The following is an 18,897-nucleotide window of genomic DNA, read 5'->3' as shown; positions in this document are numbered from 1 at the left end:
GGCCCCAAAATCAGATTTTGCTTAGGGACCCATGGAGGCTTGAGCCGGCCCTGTGCACTGATACAGTTTTTCACAATTGTTTAAACACATTTCCTCATAGACTACCTCACTTTCTCAAAACTCTAAACAAAAAATTACAAAACTCACACACAAAATGCAAAATCCTAACCTTCTCTTGCAAAAGCACACTCTACCTTCAAAACAGTGTTACAGTTTTTTCTGAAAGCTTAGGCGCTAATTATGTTCTTGTAGCACAATTTCTAAAACTATTAACACACATAGCAAAACCACTCACTGAGTTAGCGAAATTAAAAGCACAAATACTGCTTTGCACTCAGTTTGTAATTTTGTAACACACACTTTTCAAAACTGTAGGCACAATTCGCTGCTTACACTCAATTGCCAAATTTCCAAAACACTCCTAGCAAAATTATACACATGTATGGCTATTATTTACACTATTTTGCCAACTGTCTGGCACACTTTCACATGTGAAAACAATTTTAGAGAATTAGTTCACTTTGCAATCAGCGTAAGCACTATAAATAAGCCACAGGTAAGCTGTCTGTGTGGAGTACAATGGAAGGAGCAAGAAGAGTAAGAATCAGAGGAGGCCGAGGAAGAGGACGTGGAGGTGAAGAAGCGAGAGGTTTAGAGGAAGTTAGAGGAAGAAGACAAGGAGCAGCAAGAGGAGGAAGAGGAGGGGGAAGAAGAAGGGCCAGAGCAGACCTGATATGTCATCATATGGGACAATGTGTCATGAGCCCTGTCACTCCACCCGTTGACCCTCTATCCAATTAGCTTCACCTGCCCCCACTCTGCTCTGATTTACCTGCACAGCTGTACTGCATTCTCCACTTAACCTCTCCCAGTATTTAAAGCCCTGTCTTTCAGCTCTCCCTTGTCAGATCGTCTGCAAACCTGCACCGGAACCCTGCCTGTCTGCTTGTCTCTCTGACTCCCATCTGTGACCCGGACTTGGATTCCACCCCAACTCTGATCTCCTGCCCCGGTAATGTTGACCTGCCTTCTGCCCCCGACTACGATTTCTGCTTTACCCTCGACTGCATTACTGCTCCGTTTTCACCTGTTCTGTTGTGTGTGTGTTTCCCCCAGGACTGCCCGGATCCTCCAGCTCCCGTGATCGCTGCCGGGGGAACACACACACACAGACCCCCTGAACCCACTGGACCCTCTGAACCCACTGGACCCCCTGAACCCACTGGACCCCCTGAACCCACTGGACCCCCTGAACCCACTGGACCCCCTGAACACCGTGGACCCCCTGAACCCCCGGGACCCCCTGGACCCCCTGAAGCCCTCATTCACTCCCAACTTCCCTTTCCCCTGAAGGATTACAGTTTTTGCCCGTTGCTTGAACACTATAGACTCATGCTTAAACTAAAGTAACACAACTTGAAACTTTTGTTACCATACCTCAAACACATGTACCCATACCTTAAACCAAAGCGCTGCTTTGCACTCTAGCTGCAATTCTGCAACTCACTTAGTCCTTTATGCAACACACTTGGTCCTGCATACTAGACTCTATTTCATACATAAGACACTTCGTTCACAAATGAAATCTCAGGGTGCCATTTGGAAAACACATGTTTCCAAAATACAAAACACATTGGTTAATTCCAACCATTCAAATACACACCTGAAGGCACTAGCTTGCTAAACGTAACACCAATCAGCCAGCTACAAAAAGGCCTCAGTTAAGCCATTTCAAGAACTTTGCAAGCATGGATGGAGGGAGAGCAAGAAGACGAGGAAGAGGACGAAAAGGACAAGGTCGAATGCACGGCAATGCACGGACCTCCATATCTGACGATATAAGGGCAACTTTGGTGGATCATGTTATAAATCCGGCCTGACAATGAGGGAAGCTGGGCAGAGGGTCCACCCGCACCTCAGCCGCTTCACAGTGGCATCTATAATAACATTCAGACTGGAAAACAGGTATGTCTTCCCCTCTCTACCTTCTACTCAGATGGTATTTACAGCACTCTACAGTATATCACATTACCACATCACATGTACAGGGTATTGCAGGGTTCAGTACAGTGGATGAGACAGTATATACAGTGAAGTACTGTAAGAAAAACAATCAAACTGATGACAATTTGTGGTTGTATTTCTCTAGAATGACTAGAAAACCTTCTGGGGGAGGACGCCAACGCCTGTTCACACAACAGCACACAACATGAGCCCACGTGCAGTATGCACAATTATGTGTTTACAGTATAGTGTTTTTTCTATTTTTTTTTTTTTTAGTTAACGTTACTATGTACAACATTGAGTAGGCCTATTTGGTTTGGTTTTTTTGGTTGCTTGAAAATGTGCCTGCTGAATAAACAAAAATAAAAAAACAAAATCAAAGACTGCAGTGTTTTATATAAAGTAGACTAGTGTGTTCTCCCTGATCTGAAAGTGTATGCATATGATACAAGTGTGTGTCATTTTGTCATCAGAGTTACATTTTGACCAAGTATTTTTAGGTTTTGATAGCAGAGTCTAGGCAGTGATAGTAGAGTTTCAATTTGACACAGATGTGAATGGTATATTTCCCAGTGTTGTGCCATGCTTACTTGTGTGTAGAGTTTTGGCACAATGAGCAAAATTTTGCAAAATGTGTTCAAGCAACGGGCAAAAACTGTAATAAACCTTCTTGTGTGACGCAATTGTGGTCCTCTGGTCGTCTGTCTGAATCGTGACACAATGTTAGTTTCCATAGGGCTGCTTTGGTCCGCAACTGGTTTACCGATCACCCACTCTTCATGGCACTCAACCTCCCCCCATACACTCCATTCTTAGTGTAAATCCAATTGAAGAGTTCTTTTCTGCCTGGCGCTGGAAAGTCCACGACTGCCTTCCCCATCAACACGCAGCCCTTTTACAAGCAATGGAGGAGGCATGTGGAGATATTGAGCAGGCATCATGTCAGGCATGCAAGGAGGTATTTTCCCCGGTGCCTTGGACTGGAGGACATCGCATGCCATGTGGATGAGATTTTGTAGCCGGACCCAGAGAGACGGCATGATGTAGGCTGATTGTCTTTTTTTTGTGAATGTATTATTTTGTGTTCTGTGCTGTGTCTTTGTTTTGACGAGTGTGAATAAACACCAATACTTGAAGTTTGGATCCCTGTGTGTTTACAGAACTATGACAAAAGTATGACCTCAAACTGACCTAGCCTACCTTGTGCACAGAAAAAGAAAAAAGCCAGATGTGTTTTGTATTCATACCATTAGTGTGTAGTTGGCACATTATGTGCTTAGTAAATGATGGCATGTGTTTACTGTCTGATATGAAAACACCATTTTTACTAAGGTGTGAAGAGTTAATCAAACTGTGTTTGATTTTGCAAGAGAACTATAAAGTTTTGATAATTTGGTGAAAGGTTTTCTCATTTGTGTGTAGGGTTTAGCAAAAATAGCCAATGTACTTAAGGATTCAGAAAAAACTAATGCCCCTCCCCCCCCCCCCCCCCCCCCCCCCCCCCCCCCACCGCACACACACAGACACAAGCAGACACACGGTGTAGACATATTCCTGATCTGATCAGGAATATTTTAATGAGAGATAAAAGTTGTGTATTTGAATGTCACCAGGTTGATGTCAGTGAGGTTGAGAGGTTGATCCGCTCTCTTCCTGATAGCAAGTTAACAGGTTTAGACAACCTGGATAGCAAATTAATGAGAATGACTGCTAGTATAATTTTGTTACCTGTTTGCCACATCCTCAATAGATCTTTACAAGTGAGCTTATATCCACAGATGTGGAAGCAGGCTAAGGTTATTCCTTTATCTAAAGATACCAAGTCTGCTTTTAATGAGAGGAACTCTAGACCTATTTCCATTTTACTTACTTTGAGCAAAATTATGAAAAAGATTGTCTTTGCACAAATTCAAGCATATTTTGAAACAAATAAACTAGTCACACTCTCTCAACATGCATATAGAGCTTGCCATTCCACTTCTACTGCTCTAATACACATGACTGATGACTGGCTGAGAGCACTAGATACTGTAACTCTATACTGTATGTTGGTGGGAGCTGTGTTGTTAGATTTCAGTGCTGCGTTTGATGTGCTTGACCATTCACTTTTAATTGAAAAACTAAAATGTTATGGTTTTAATTCCCCTGCCGTGATGTGGATGCAGAGTTATCTGGCTTCCAGATCACAGTATTGTAATGGCAGCCTATCCATACAGGTTGTTCATGACTGGATAGTACGGTATGTAACAAACTTGTCCTTGACATCTCAAAGACAAAGAGTATTGTGATGGGAACGAGGTACAGATTATCTACCAACCCGAAGCTTGATTTAAAAGTATGTAATCCTAGAATTCAATAAGTACAAAGTGTTAAACTACTTGGAGTGATGTTGGATAAAACTCTATCCTGGTGTCACCACATTAATTATATTGTATCAAAAATTGGTACAGCTATTGGCATTTCAAGGAGATGTGCTTCTTTTGTGGCTCGTCCTCTTCTACGTCAAATTGTTCAAAGTTTAGTTTTGTCACCTCGATTATTGTTCCACGGTCTGGTCATGTGCTGCTAGTGGTGAGATCAGGAAGCTCCAGGTTGCTCCAAATAGAGCAGCTAGGTTTGTTCTGGGCCGTTCACTTAAATCCAATGTGAGTGGAATGACTGACTGTCCTGGCTCACTGTGGAGAAGAGGCTCTCATTCAACACACTATCAATGTTTAAATTGGTCAATTGCAGGAAAACTCCATTTTTTTTGTTTGAACAAGTTGTTTTTTACTAATACTATTCATGATCATAGAGGGTCCAGTAGGCTAATGGTCTGCTTGTAATGCCTCGTTCAAAAACAAATGCTTTACAACGTTCTTTTATCTACAGGTCAATGTCTCTCTGGAATAATCTACCTTAGTATCTCCACTGTATTTACAAGTAAATCCATTTTTAAGTGGAAACTTAAATTCTATGTAAGACAGTAGTTTCATCTGTTTTGGTGTGTTGTGCGGATATGATTTGTTTTAGATGACGGGTTTGTCCATTATATTAGTAGCCTATGTATTGTTTTGGCTTTTAGATTTTTGTTTTGTGTGCTTTTTAATCGTGATTGTATTGCATGTGTTGCTGACCCCAGGAAGACTAGCTGGCCGCTATGGCACCAACTAATGTGGATCCTTAATAAATAAATCAATAAACAAGACGCTATGAGTGTAAACAGAGGATGGCAGTAGCGCCACTTTCGAGACGAAAGCCTCCTTTTATAAAACCGTAGAAGAAGAAGCGGCACCGGGCACGAAAGCCTCATTTAATAAAACCGTAGAAGAAGAAGCGGCACGGGCACCACCCACTACGTTGGCAGCGGAGTCTCTTATTTTGCTTTCCGTTGCTGGATTAAAGGTAAGATTTCTCCCGTTAATCTGTTTAAAATGACTTATTTTCCGTCCACAAGTAAAGGCAGACACAGAGTGTTTAATAGTTACCGCTATTACGGGGGTTAGAAGGTGTTTGTGGTTTTTTTCGTTATATTCCGGCAGCTGCCAATAAAATAATAAACGGAACAACCGAATACAACTTTAATTTCAACCAAAGCAACTATTTATATTTGATACTATCATTAATTACCAAGTAAGGGTCTAACATATGTAATATTACCGTATTTTTTTGTTTTAGGTAATACTAATAGAAATAATAATAGTGGTGCTAATAGTAATACTACTACTAATACTAATACTACTAGTAATAGTAATGCTAATACTAATAGTAATGGTGACACTAATAGCAGAGCTGTCAACTTTTCAGAACACTTTGGAGATTTTGAAGGAGGTAGGGCGGTCCCTAATCATCATATCAGTAGCCTACATATGTATATGTATGTATGTGTGTGTGTGTGTGTGTGTGTGTGTGTGTGTGTGTGTGTGTGTGTGTGTGTGTGTGTGTGTGTCTGTGTGTATAATGTATGTATATAATGTTTGTGTGTATGTATGTATATGGAGTAGAAACTGCTTATGACGTAATAATAATAATTTGTGTGTGTATATGCATATATATATATAATGTGTATGTATATGTGTATATATATATGTATATATGTGTGTGTGTGTGTATATATATATATATATATATATATATATATATATATATATATATATATATATATATATATATATGTGTGTATATGTAAGTAAATATGTGTGTGTATATGTATGTATGAATGGATGTGGAGTAAAAACTGCTTATGACATTTACAAATAAATTATAGCTAATAAAATAAATAAATAGCCCAATGTTTTTCCTGTGATGTATTTCACAGATGATTATTTGTGGTTCACAAAGAATAAGGTGGTATTTGTGTTGTGGTATGTCTGCCGTTACTCTTCGACCACTATTACAAATGATTACTGACCACAGTAAATGTGCTGATCACCGATACAGTGTTCTGATGGAAATGCGATACGTCATGAAAGATGAAAGACATGAAAGATGGTCTGATAAATTCAGGAAGAGAAAGTTGTGTGGAACCGGTGGAACCAGTTACCGTGGCAACAGGCTCCAAGTATGTTATGTCGGTATGGTAAACGGGCATAACTGAACCCTCTTGCTCGGGGTTAAGTAAACTCGCTTTGCGAAACAGAAAATTCAGAGCTTCCCTAAATTCAGGTTCAACATTGTCAGAGCTCTGAAACGGGCCCTGGACACGAAAAAACCAGAAGATAAAGCAGATGACACAAATCCCATTTCAAAGTTTGACTAAGTGTACCATGTTCCTTGTTTTGTTTTTGTTATTTATAACAGTATAGCCAGTCTGTGGCTTAAAATCCTGAATTAAATTTTCAAGCATGAAATTGTATCAAACAACCATGTAAGAAGGCTAATGAAATTATTAAAACCAGAGAATTTCTTCTGACTGATGTACTGAGTCTCCAAGGTGCCGAAAATGCGTGTCAGTGTAAGAAAACAGTAATTTGCATGATTGCGTGAGAGTTGACAGCTTTACTAATAGTTATAATTAAAGTGATAATAAAGATAATAGTGATTGTAATACTAATAGTTCTGATTCTTCCCTGTATCCAGGGCAGATGAATGGGAATACCCATAGGGAATAACCACAAGGAATACGAGGATACCCCATCTCGCTGAAAGTCTTGTCTTTTGGGCCATTTGAAGTAAGTTTTGAACAGAGTTATTATAACATCTGCGTTAATATATATTGATATTAAACAAATCGTTTTATGACATGCATTAATGTCAATAAAGATAAAAAAAAAAAGATAAAATGCCTAAATGAAACTTCAGTTGGATCTTTTAACTTGACAAATGAATGCTATTTTAATAGATTTTATTTATAGAGCACTTTTCATTCAAAGAATCTCAGAGTGCTTACAAGATTAAAACATATTTAAAACTATAATAATAAAAACTATTTTGAGCATTTAGTATTTTACTACTTGACTTTTTAAGGTTATGCAACAGTTTCCGTCTTTTCCTTGGTGTATGGCAAAATATATTTATCAATGTTGGTAATTTGATATGAACCAATCAGGATTTCAGTCCTGTTTCAGTCAAATATTTATCATCCTGTAAATACAAAGTTGTAACAACTGTGAAATTAGGTAGCCAGACTTATTTCTTCTCACAAATAAATCCAAACTGTATTTTAGTGATTTATGAATTTAGATGTCTGCAGTAGTCTGTAACCTTGTGGATTGTCATAATCACTATCATAATTTAGACTCATGTTTATGTTTGTCAGTTCTCGTGTGGAGTGTTTATTGACCAAGCTGCGATGGCGGCACAAGGGGCACCGGTACCAGGGGCCACGAGCTGTGTGACCAAGGTGGCATTGAGCATCTCGTGTAACAATCTCCTCGACATGGACACGTTTTCAAAGTCTGACCCTCTGTGTGTGCTTTTCATGAATACCACAGGAGCCCACTGGCAAGAGGTGAGATATTTACGAGGTTGGGGTTTGTTCTGCTGATCTAAAACACCAGGACTGATCAGATCTACTTTTTAAAAAGAATTAAAGGGGGACATTTTGGGAGGAAACACTGTAGCTGTATTTAATGCTGAAAAATGTCTGATGGTGAAACATATGTTTGTGTTAGATTGGCCGGACAGAGAAAATCCAAAACTGCCTTAATCCAACGTTTTCCAAGATAATCGTCCTTGACTACTACTTTGAGATGGTGCAGAAGCTTCGCTTCGAAGTCTACGACATTGACAGTGAAAACTACAGTCTGCAAGAGGCTGACTTCCTGGGAGAAATGGAGTGTACCCTGGGACAGGTTGGTCGTCTTTTGTACTAAATCAAATCGTGTAACAGCCCATATGCTTATTATGCCGTCTTTCTTATAGTTTAACACGTAGCACAAATTCTGTTTAGAAATGATGTCCAACAGTAGCCAGGATGTGTCTTTTTTTTTTTTTTTCTCAGATTGTCTCCTCCAGGAAAGTAACAAGGCCGCTGGTGAAAAAAGACAAGAAGCCAGCAGGGAAGGGGACCATTACTGTGAGTTTATTTAATTTAACAGGCTCATACTCGGAGAGTACATGTGTTCTTAAAAGGAAAGCGATGTTTCCTCTCCTTCTCCCTAGATATGTGCGGAAGAGAGAAACGACAACAGGGTGGTGGAGTTTGAAATCGCAGCGAGAAAACTGGACAAGAAGGTATTTGAATTATGTTATCGATGCCAGAAATATTGCTGTATTTAAGATCATTCGTGGTCAAATCATGTGGTCAAAAATTTGGGCGTGACATTTGACAGGGCTTTACAATTTGATAAACAGATCGTCTCTGTTGTCAGAGTCAGGTTCTGCCAACTTGGACTTCTCGCTAAAGTCAAGCCTTTTTTAAGCAGTGGTCACCTTGAGAAGGTCATTCATGCTTTTATCCGCTCTCGGCTTGACTACTGTAATGCTCTGTACTTTGGTGTCAACCAAACATTACTGAATCGCTTACATGTTGTTTTACAACATGTAAGCTACACGATGTTGTTTTCTCCGTACATCGCCTGCATATCAGTATCTGGACCAGCAATGAAAAAAGAAAAGATGTATTCTTAATAGTTTTTCAGATTAAAAATAATAATAATAATAGTTTATGATGCAGAACAATGTCTGATTGTCTGATCAGACCACTGCACCTGACCAAATGAAGGAAAGTGAGGTTTTGGTGAAAAAGTGGTTTTAAAAAAGGGAAGTTAAACAAAAAATCATCACCACTGTTGCTGAATATGAATAAAACTCAAGTATGAGCTGATCACATATGCTCTGTCAGTCTTGCACTTGTGCAGCCACGGGGTTTAATCTCATGTCAAATCTACCTTCCATATTTACTACGACTACAGCAAACTTCTGTGTGTTTGCAGGATTTTTTTGGGAAGTCAGACCCCTTCCTGGAAATCTACAGGGAGGCAGAAACTGGATGGCAGCTGGCTCACAGGACAGAGGTACTGTACAGATCCTACAGCAGAACTGAGCAAATGCATCTTTGATAAACTCTGGTAGCTCTGCGTCGGTCAGTCCTAGCTGTTTGTTAAACAATCACATTAAAAATGAGTACTGCGGTAAATCAATCCACGGAGCTTCCACGTAGTCCTGCAACTCCTTTAGTTGATGTCCATCCCTCTATGTTCTGCTATGCAGTAATGGCTCCTGACGTGCACATAGTCCCATAACAATGATGTTATGAAGCTGTCAACTTTTTCCTTCAATCCACTTACTATGAAGCTGCTTCTCTGCAGTGACACAATTCAACTTTGCCCTCTTAGGGATAGATATTCTTGATGGTATTTAACAGTATACCCGTCTTAAAAATTGTTTTAAAAATGCAGGTCAGACCTCTGTAGCTGAAAAATCTTTGGTCAGCTCCAAACATTACAGTTTTTAACATTAGAGATTGTATTTGTATTCCTCAGACTTGACAACTTGTATCTTCACCAGACTGAAGAAGGTGGTTGTTTATGCTGATGTTCTGAAGTATTTTTCTGTTGTTCAGGTTGTAAAATACAACCTCAACCCAACATGGAGAGCATTCCAAATCCCGATCCAGGCGCTCTGTGGAGGCGACGTGGAGAAATCTATAAAGGTGCATAAATTCAGCTCACGTGGCACATTATATCCCGTATGACATTTCACTTACCGTAACTAACAGAGTTTTTGATAAAGTAGTATTGAATTACATTTAACTGAATATTTACCGAAAGTCATGTTCAAGCAACATCGAGAAAAAAAAAAGAGAAACCATAAAACATGTTTATAATTTTGGAAATTTTCATCTTTTTTTTTGTGCAATTTTGATAGAGTGGTATCCCTGTGCATGTTTTTATCGTCACCCTCTTTGTGGCTCCCCAAGCTTATAATGGTCTAACATGTTAGTTTATGCGTAATGTTTTCTTTTTCCGTCCTCTAACTCCGCAAAGCAAACTTATCAGGAACCGATGCTTTCCTGGCAGCAGCACAAGTGAGTTAACTTCTAACGAAACGAGTGCAGTTCACGTGAAGGATGCAGTGTCTGTGGCAGGACGGGCGAGTCCTGGACGCATCCACGTCCGTCTTACAGGGATTTACGCAGCTCTGAGGGGAACGGCCCTTTGGTCAACCTGTTTGAGAGCAGATCAGATTATAGTCCCAGTTTTTCTTTTTCCTTCTCTATCCGTGACTTTGTCAACAATTTGATGAACAGTGGAGAAAAAGCATTCACTCAGATGAAAATGGCTAAAAACACATGTAAAAGTAATGTTTTTGTGTGGGGTTGTAAATTATACAGTCTTGAAGATGTTAATTTCTCAAAAATAGCATTTAAAGTTATAGGTGCAGTTGAACACAGCACACCTGGGTACATCAACTGTTTCACTTTTTATAAATCTTGAGGGAAAACTAACTTTTCACAGTCATTGTTTGTGGTTTACTACCATTTAGCAAATACGTTAATTGTATTTAAGTGAAGTAAGTTCACCAATGGGCCAGTTTCCCAGTAGGTAGAGGTTTTCCATTCAGACCGATCATCCATCAGCTTTCTTAGCCGTTGACTTAGCGTAGACGGTAGCACGTAGTTTTGTCCTGTTTCCAAAGAAGTAGTGGATCATCCCCCATTCTCTTTGCCAGTTGTGTGTGTTTCTAGTGGATCTGTCAGAACTAGCGATTTGACCAAATGTAATCAGATTACATTTGAAGGTTCACACTAACAGCATGCTTCTGTCTCATCCTCTCTCACCTGCAAACACGTTTCATTATTTGGGTGCAAAATGTTGGTAGTGATACCTGGTCCTGTGCCCTCCGACTCTTGTCTCCTTTGGTTCTTGTAGGTGGAGTGCTACGACCACAACAACAGCGGATCTCATGACTTCATTGGGTCTTTTCACACGAATCTCTGCCAAGTACAGCAGGCATCACAAACATATGCGGTGGGTCCACCCTTCTGGTGTTTGACCTTTTAAATTGTGCAGTTAGATCTGGTGTATTCTGACACCGGCGGGGCGTGTTTGTTTATTTTCCTAGGCTGAGTTTGAGTGCATCAATAGCAAGAAGAAGGAAAAAAAGAAAGGATACAAAAACTCTGGTGTTGTCATCATAAAAAAGTGCAAGGTACAATGGTTTTACATCTCATTTTCTTTACACTTGTATCACACATTTCTCTAATTTCTTTAATCTGGCAAGTCATAAAGTAGTTCAGAACATTTAAACATGTTCCTAACTATGTAAATAAGTCATGAGTTTTGTGTGTCCTGTGTTTTCCTGTAGATTGTGAAGGAGTATTCTTTCCTGGACTACATCATGGGAGGCTGCGAGATTAACTTCACTGTGGGTATCACTCACGCTTGTTAATATTAGCCAAATCAGGAGAAAAAGCCAGTGTATTTCTTTGATAACGGCATTTTCTAATTTCTTTTAAAAAGTTAAAGATGTCTTTCCTCTTGCTGGGGGCAGATTGCCATTGATTTCACAGGGTCCAATGGAGACCCCAATTCCCCCAGGTCTCTGCACTACATCAACCCCCAAGGCTACAACGAGTACCTGGCAGCCATCTGGGCCGTGGGCAACGTCATCCAGGACTATGACAGGTGAATAGTTTGGTTTAACTGGAGGATTTTATCAGTACCGGAGGTTACAATGAACATGAATGATTTGAATTTAGTAGTGTATATGTGAGAGGGGCCAGTTTAAACACAAACAAGGAGCTTGAAAACGAACTGCTGACATGATTGTATTATTACAATAATAATTAAAGCTGCAAGCAGCGATGAACGGGCCCTCGCGCGTGCACTTTTCACCCATAAAGATCAAGGACTCAAAACTAAGTCCTATGACACCACCCATGACTCTTTATGTCAAACCATTCAAAAATTATGGCAGAAAGTAGGAACTATCAAATATGGACCAATCAGATGAAGGGGGGGCGCGCTTTTTGGCGTCTAGCGTCGCCACGGTAACACTTTTGACTGAGAAAAGTAATGCGCATCGTCGCAGGATGGAGACGCACATTTTGATGTATAACACACCTGGGTGCACGTTACGGTTCGGGCCGTATTAATTGCCGAAGGAATGGCATAAATTGCACCAAAATTACACGATTAATTCAAAATGGCTGACTTCCTGTTTGGTTTCGGCCATGGCTCCAAGAGACTTTTCTTTAAGTTACAACATGATACAGGTGTGTACCAATTTCCGTGCATGTACGTCAAACCGTATTGTGGGGCTTGAGGCACGAAGTTTTCTAGGGGGCGCTGTTGAGCCATTAGGCCACGCCCATTAATGCAAACCATTAAATATCACATTTCTCACCAGGCCTGGCTTACGTGCAAAATTTGGTGACTTTTGGGGCACGTTTAGTGGGGCAAAAAGGCCCTCATTTCGTCGGAAAAATAAAACCAACGAGAACGAGAACTCCTACAGATACAATAGGGCCTTCGCACTGTAAGTGCTCAGGCCCTAATAATAATAATCACTGACTTGATCGAATCTAATCATACTTTCAAATCACCTTTAATGACTCAAGTATGACTCTGTACTGAATATTAGTGGAAGAAATACTTTTACTTGTAGTCTTAGGTTTTTGCCACGTATGAAATGTGATCAGAAAACAGTAGTGGCACCACCGTGGTAATAATCAGACTAATAATACTCTCTTCTTCCAAATGGGTGAATGAACTGCCAAATGCTTTACGTCACCTTTGACCTGAGAGAAATAAAGCTGGTCTGGAACTTACGGTGCTCACATTCAGTACTTGTAGCCCATTACAGACGTTCCCAGGATCTGCTCAAGGTGCAAAGGTTTTTATCATTACTAACTTTGGCATATTTGCTGAAGCTGAACGTTTCAGGTTCTTCCAGTCACGTAGCGGAAATGAAGTTGAAGTTGAATGAATGAATGAAGTTCAGTTGATTTTGATTACACCAATTTATACTGGTGTCCAAAGCTGTCCAGCTCATTTGTGTTGTAATTTATTAATGCAGTTTTATAATAAAAACAACAAACAATAACTGCTGCATTTTGTCTCTTCCTTTGCACAGTGACAAGTTGTTCCCTGCGTTTGGTTTTGGTGCCCAGATCCCTCCAACGTGGCATGTGAGGTTCTTAATTAGCCTACGCATTTGTGAGCCGGGTGAAAAGCTCATCCTGGATCATTGTTACTCAAGCTGATGAGTTGATTTGGGATTCACATTTATGGTTGTTTTGGTTTGCAGGTCAGCCACGAGTTCCCCATCAACTTCAACCCATCAAATCCATTTTGTGCAGGTAATAGCTAAGCTGGTGTGTTTGAACTGCTTAACAGGGATTACGTTCAGCCCAGTAGGAACATTTAGAGAGTAGCTGCTGTAATGTTTTCATTTTTCCTTCATTTCTGTCTCATTAAATGGTAATGAAGACATTTCTCAGGGAAATTGATTAGCACAAGACTTTTCATTTACTCTGATGCAGAAAAGATAATGAATCCCAAGATAAGTGTGAACTAAATCAGTGAAATAGTGTCAAGATACTTCCGTGTTTCAAGTCCTTGTCCCTCAAACTAAATATCACACTTTGGCTTGCTGTCTTTCTCTAGATGTTTTGTGTTTTTGTGTGTTTTCCAGGTGTAGAGGGCGTGGTCTCAGCCTACCAACAGTGTCTGCCTCAGGTGAAGCTTTACGGCCCCACAAACTTTTCTCCGATCATCAACCACGTGGCTCAATTCGGCCGACAGGCCTTACAGCAGCAGGCTGCGTCTGTGAGTTTCTGGAGGTCTTTTATTTAACCTCACAAGACTGAGCTGTTGTAGCTCTGATTTTGAACGGATGTGAAAACCACTTCCTCCTCATTTCTTTGATCTCTTGTGTCACAGCAATACTATGTGCTGCTGATCATCACCGATGGCGTGATCACAGACATGGACGAGACGCGCACCGCCATCGTCAACGCCTCCCGGCTCCCCGTCTCCATCATCATCGTGGGAGTGGGAGGTGCGGACTTCAGCGCCATGGAGTTCTTGGACGCAGACGATGGAATGCTGCGCTCGGCTACCGGCGAGGCCGCCATGAGGGACATCGTGCAGTTTGTGCCATTCAGGCAGTTTCAAAATGTAAGCTGTGAAAATGTTAAAGAAAAGTGTTTTTATTGGTGTGCTGCATTTAATACATACGCTTAAATGTTGCACATCTTATTCCAGGCAGGCACTGCAGCCCTCGCACAAAGCGTACTGGCAGAGTTGCCTGACCAAGTGGCCTCCTTCTTCAATTTATTTGAACTGAAGCCCCGCAACGACTCCGCTCCTTCCTAGACATGTACGAATACCCCACCAAACCTCCTCATCCCCATTCCCTTCCTTTTCCTTTGGATTACCCTTCTACTAGAGATGCACTTATTGATCAGAGTCAGCTGATTTTCACCAGTTGACCCTGACTGTTTGATTATGTGACAGTCGTGCCATAAAGGGACACTTAGTTTTTGTAAGAGACAACCGGGATGAGTCCAGGATTAGTTTTAGTCCAGGAGGGTTTTTGATGACAGAAGGGAACACAGATCACAACATCCAGACGACTATTCCTGAATATAATCAGATGTTCCTTTGGATTCAATTTCAACTGATATTTTAGCGTGACAAAAACCACTTAAAACATCTCCCAGCTAGATATGCTCAATATTATGATGGTAACAAAGATTTGGAGACTAAGATATTACAGGGAGCTTATGCAGCACCACTGCAACGCTCCACCCAGCCCCGGTCCTGCACACTATCCTGCATGTTGTAGATGTTTCCCTCGACGACGCTTGATGGGACCGCGTTACAGTCACTGCTGCCTCTTGTCACATTAATGTATGCAGTTTCTTATAGGTCTAAGAAAGAAAGTGAAAATCGACCAAAATTAATTCTCAGCGTGTTTCAATTACCCCTAGATTTGCGCAAAAAAAAGAAATTCTGTAAATGAAACGGCATTAATTCGAAAAGACTCCTGAATATCAAATAAACCTTTTCATGCTTTGTGGAGGAGGTTTTTCAGCGAGTCCATAATCCACTTATTTGCAAAAGTGTAATGGAAACTCTTTTTGGGAAATTTCACATCTCTGGCAGTGCTGTGACGTAGCCGGTGAAACTAAAGTAATTAAAATCTAGTCTCCAGCTGTTTTTGGCCTTATTAATACAATGTAGTTCTCCTGTAACACCATTTAATCAATATGCATTACATAAGGGCTTTGCCTCTGAATAATCATCAGCTGCCTTCATCATCTTGCTATTTTCTCAACAGTGGTATGTTTTATCCATCTCGCAGGACAACATAGACTTGTTGGTAAAACAGCGATCAATGGAAACACAGACCCCTGCAGCGCTGCCTTTATCGAAATTTTAGAGATTTGATTTTCTTTTGCGTAAAAGTGTCATGGAAACGCGTGGCTGTTAACAGGTCCGACCTTGAAGGCAACCAGAAATCAGAATCCACTAATAAACTGCAATTGGTGCATCTCTACTCTACAGTATTTCAGGTTGTTGCCTTTTGTCATCGAATTCATGGAGCACGTTGTCGTTATGTGGTTTCTCCGCTTGTGTGGCTGCTTTCTCTTGTTTTCTCTTGTATACACACAGTCTGTACACATTGGTCCATCTCACATTGTTCCTCCTCTTTCCTCTTTCTTTCTTTTCAGTGTCCTCAGGAAGCGCTTGCTCAGAGTGTTTTGGCTGAAGTCCCAGGTCAGGTCACAGGCTTCTTCAACAGCATGAAATTGAGGCCTCCTCGCAGCGACGCCATCCTCTCTGACCCCCTGGCATCAGCGCCGCCCGGTGATGTGCTCTGAAAACTAACCTCCTCTAAAAGGACTTGTGTAAAGCCTGAATTATGGTTCCGCGTTAAACCAACGCAGAGCCTACGCTGTTGCTGTGACGTTGCCGTGACGCCGTCGTGAACCCTTGGGACTTTTCCGTCACTCCATTTTGCCGCGGTGCAATACCCCCCCAGAGCGCTAGTTGATACTTTGTTTAGCTTCCGGTTTTTCCGGTCACAGTGAATCAAAGAGATAAGGACAACTATTGTGCAAAAAAACAAAACAACCCAAAACAAAAAAATCACACACACACACGAAGAAAAGAGCGCTGAAAGTTCACGACTGCTTCACAAACCGGAACTGGAAATGCGTTGCTACCAAGCAAACCAATCACAGCCCTCTCGGTCTGCGTTGGGTCTGCGTCGCCTCGGCGCGTAGTTACAATTTTTGGGAGGTGCAGGTCAGGTTACGGCGTAGGCTACAGAGAGACTCCTGCATACCCTACGGCGTAGGTTTAACGCAGAACCATAATTCAGGCTTAAGGGGTTCCTGTTGTGGCCATACTAGCATGTGACACTCTTCACTGCTGACTTGTGAACACAATTTAACTTTTATAATGCAAAATCATCTCGTAGGAATAATGTCATGAGAATATAGTAACATTTATTTCCACATGCTTTGCACCGATATTAACTGTGGCTCTTATATGACTCAAGTGCCGGGATTTTTAAAAGTAATCTCTCATGTTTTGGCCTTTTCAAAGGAATTAACAGAAGCTTGTTTCAGTTTTTCCTGAAGAACCGAGGCAGCTCGTCCCAGCCATCTCAGTAGTGTGTCAAATGTTAAATGTCTGCATGAAAGGGCTCGTGTGGTTGGCTGGGTTCTTTATGTTTATGCAAAATATCTACATCTCAACTGAAATTCTGGAGTTTGATCAACGAAAACAGTGCTAAATGATTACTTCGTGTTTGCAGAATTGATCCATGTACAGTTGACTGTTAAAAATGATTTCTTTTTTGATAACAGAAACATTTTGTTTCGATGTAACTCAGCGGGACATGCTTTGATTTAAATATCCATCGGCAGGATTCCCTGGAGTGGTTGATCATTATCATAATTATGGTTACCATGGAAACCTGATATTCTAAAACCTTTTTTTTTAGCATGCTATACAGGGAAAGTTCATTATGTCCTTAGATTAACACACATCACTACAGATAAGTGTGTATATACGATTTAACACCTAAAGTTGTTTACATTTGTCACTGTCACATGCTCCTTGTCTTTGCACTTGTCTTTGTTGATGTAGATTTTATCAGTATTTTATATAGATTTCATATAATCATGTAAGAAAGAAAAAAAAAAAAAATATATATATATATATATATAAAGCATGAAAGACACTTTGAATTCATTTGTTTTAAGAAAAAATATCATTTAATGATTTATATTATCTTTTTATGTTTGTCATACCATTAATGTCAAGTTAATGAAGAAATATTCTCTATGATTCAGGTGCACAGCCAGTATTGTTAAGTGTTGAAATGTGTTTATAATCTGTTTTTCATGGATTTTTAAAAGAGTTTTACTAATGACACATCCAGAGGAGACGCCACACTTGTCTTAGGAAACTATAACAATCCTCTTTCCTGTTAAATGTTATCGCTGGACGTTTTGGCTCACCGTATTTCTTTCTTATTTCATTTTTTATCTTGTTTTTACATTTTTACAATAAATAACCAGTCGGAAACCACAAGTGGACTTAAAAACATACCAAACAAAAATGTTTACTATGTCCTATGGTACTTATATTATATATCGCTCCTGTAGCTGCTTTTAGACTCGAGGCAAACCTCAGTATGAGTAACAAGAACTGGACTTACCCTGTTAAAGATGTAATTCTCCTGCATGTCAGGACTGTAAAGCGTCTGTCTGAGGTGAGAAACCCAAACTCTGGTGATTGTTATGCCATCAGCTTCCTTACTCTCAGGTCAGTGTAGGAAAAAATGGGGGTAAAAAAAGGTAAAAAAAAAAAAAGTCCAAGCAGGAAGTGCAATGTATAGTCTCATTTAGTCTTTTGTGGCCTAAATATTCCATGTTTATTTTTACCCAGCACTTACTAATGTGGAGGAAATAAAATAAATACTTCTATGTTGGAACCAACTTGTTTAATTTCTGTTCATTTATTATTTCAGCTCAGATTCATTCAGTTTTATTTATTATACATATGTTCTGGCAGCAATATCTGCTTCATTACGTGAGTATATATGTGTCCATGTTTAGGAGAGTGGCCGGAGAAATTTGAATCCCTTATGTTGCAGATCTTTCAAAAACAGAGAAGTGGTTCCTCACTCACTTCTTCAAACACAGTACTTTTATTAGCTAAAGGGGTCTTTTTTTGTTGAATGCCTTCATTTAGATGTCTGAAATCCCTACAAACTCAAAAAACACTGGCATTATGCAACACTGTTACTTTAGGAAACTCAGATTCTTAAACATTTATAAATGTTTAATCCCAGTCCCACATCAAAGAAGAATTATGTAGTGCTCCTATCTTTCTGTTCACATGTTTCTGTTGAAATTTATTCACAGACAAAAGTGAAAGGTTTGAGTGGAGGGAAATGCACTGTAGAGGAAAACTATATATCATCACTCTCACAATGAAGCTCTCC

At 40.2% G+C, this 18,897-nt stretch overlaps 1 protein-coding gene across 2 annotated transcripts; it reads left to right on the top strand.

The window, feature by feature from the left end:
* The first annotated feature begins 5,319 nt into the window (after positions 1 to 5,319).
* Positions 5,320 to 18,382, top strand: LOC133423592 (copine-3-like). 2 transcript variants are annotated; one of them, XM_061713823.1, is made up of 18 exons: positions 5,320 to 5,388; positions 7,063 to 7,154; positions 7,742 to 7,933; positions 8,097 to 8,276; positions 8,426 to 8,500; positions 8,587 to 8,658; positions 9,360 to 9,440; positions 9,989 to 10,078; positions 11,298 to 11,396; positions 11,491 to 11,577; positions 11,734 to 11,793; positions 11,920 to 12,053; positions 13,504 to 13,558; positions 13,678 to 13,729; positions 14,065 to 14,198; positions 14,313 to 14,549; positions 14,637 to 14,751; positions 16,109 to 16,248. In XM_061713823.1, the coding sequence occupies exons 3-17, from the start codon at positions 7,775 to 7,777 to the stop codon at positions 14,745 to 14,747; spliced, it is 1,626 nt and encodes a 541-aa protein (XP_061569807.1). In that variant the 5' UTR covers positions 5,320 to 5,388; positions 7,063 to 7,154; positions 7,742 to 7,774; the 3' UTR covers positions 14,748 to 14,751; positions 16,109 to 16,248. The 2 variants fall into 2 exon arrangements, with proteins under 2 accessions (XP_061569807.1, XP_061569806.1); XM_061713822.1 differs by lacking the exon at positions 14,637 to 14,751 and having other exon boundaries at positions 16,109 to 18,382.
* The last annotated feature ends 515 nt before the right edge of the window (positions 18,383 to 18,897 follow it).

Source organism: Cololabis saira, chromosome 22 (genome assembly GCF_033807715.1).
Source record: "Cololabis saira isolate AMF1-May2022 chromosome 22, fColSai1.1, whole genome shotgun sequence".
NCBI lineage: Eukaryota > Metazoa > Chordata > Actinopteri > Beloniformes > Belonidae > Cololabis > Cololabis saira.
The sequence above is the reverse complement of the archived record's forward strand: the minus strand, read 5'-3'. Positions and strand labels throughout refer to the sequence as shown.

Excerpts from the sequence above, each read along its gene's own strand:
- LOC133423592 (XM_061713822.1), top strand. The coding sequence starts at position 7,775 with ATGGCGGCACAAGGGGCACCGGTACCAGGGGCCACGAGCTGTGTGACC. Across the intron at positions 11,578-11,733 it reads TCATCATAAAAAAGTGCAAG|ATTGTGAAGGAGTATTCTTT; the intron begins GTACAATGGTTT and ends GTTTTCCTGTAG. Across the intron at positions 11,794-11,919 it reads GCTGCGAGATTAACTTCACT|ATTGCCATTGATTTCACAGG; the intron begins GTGGGTATCACT and ends TGCTGGGGGCAG.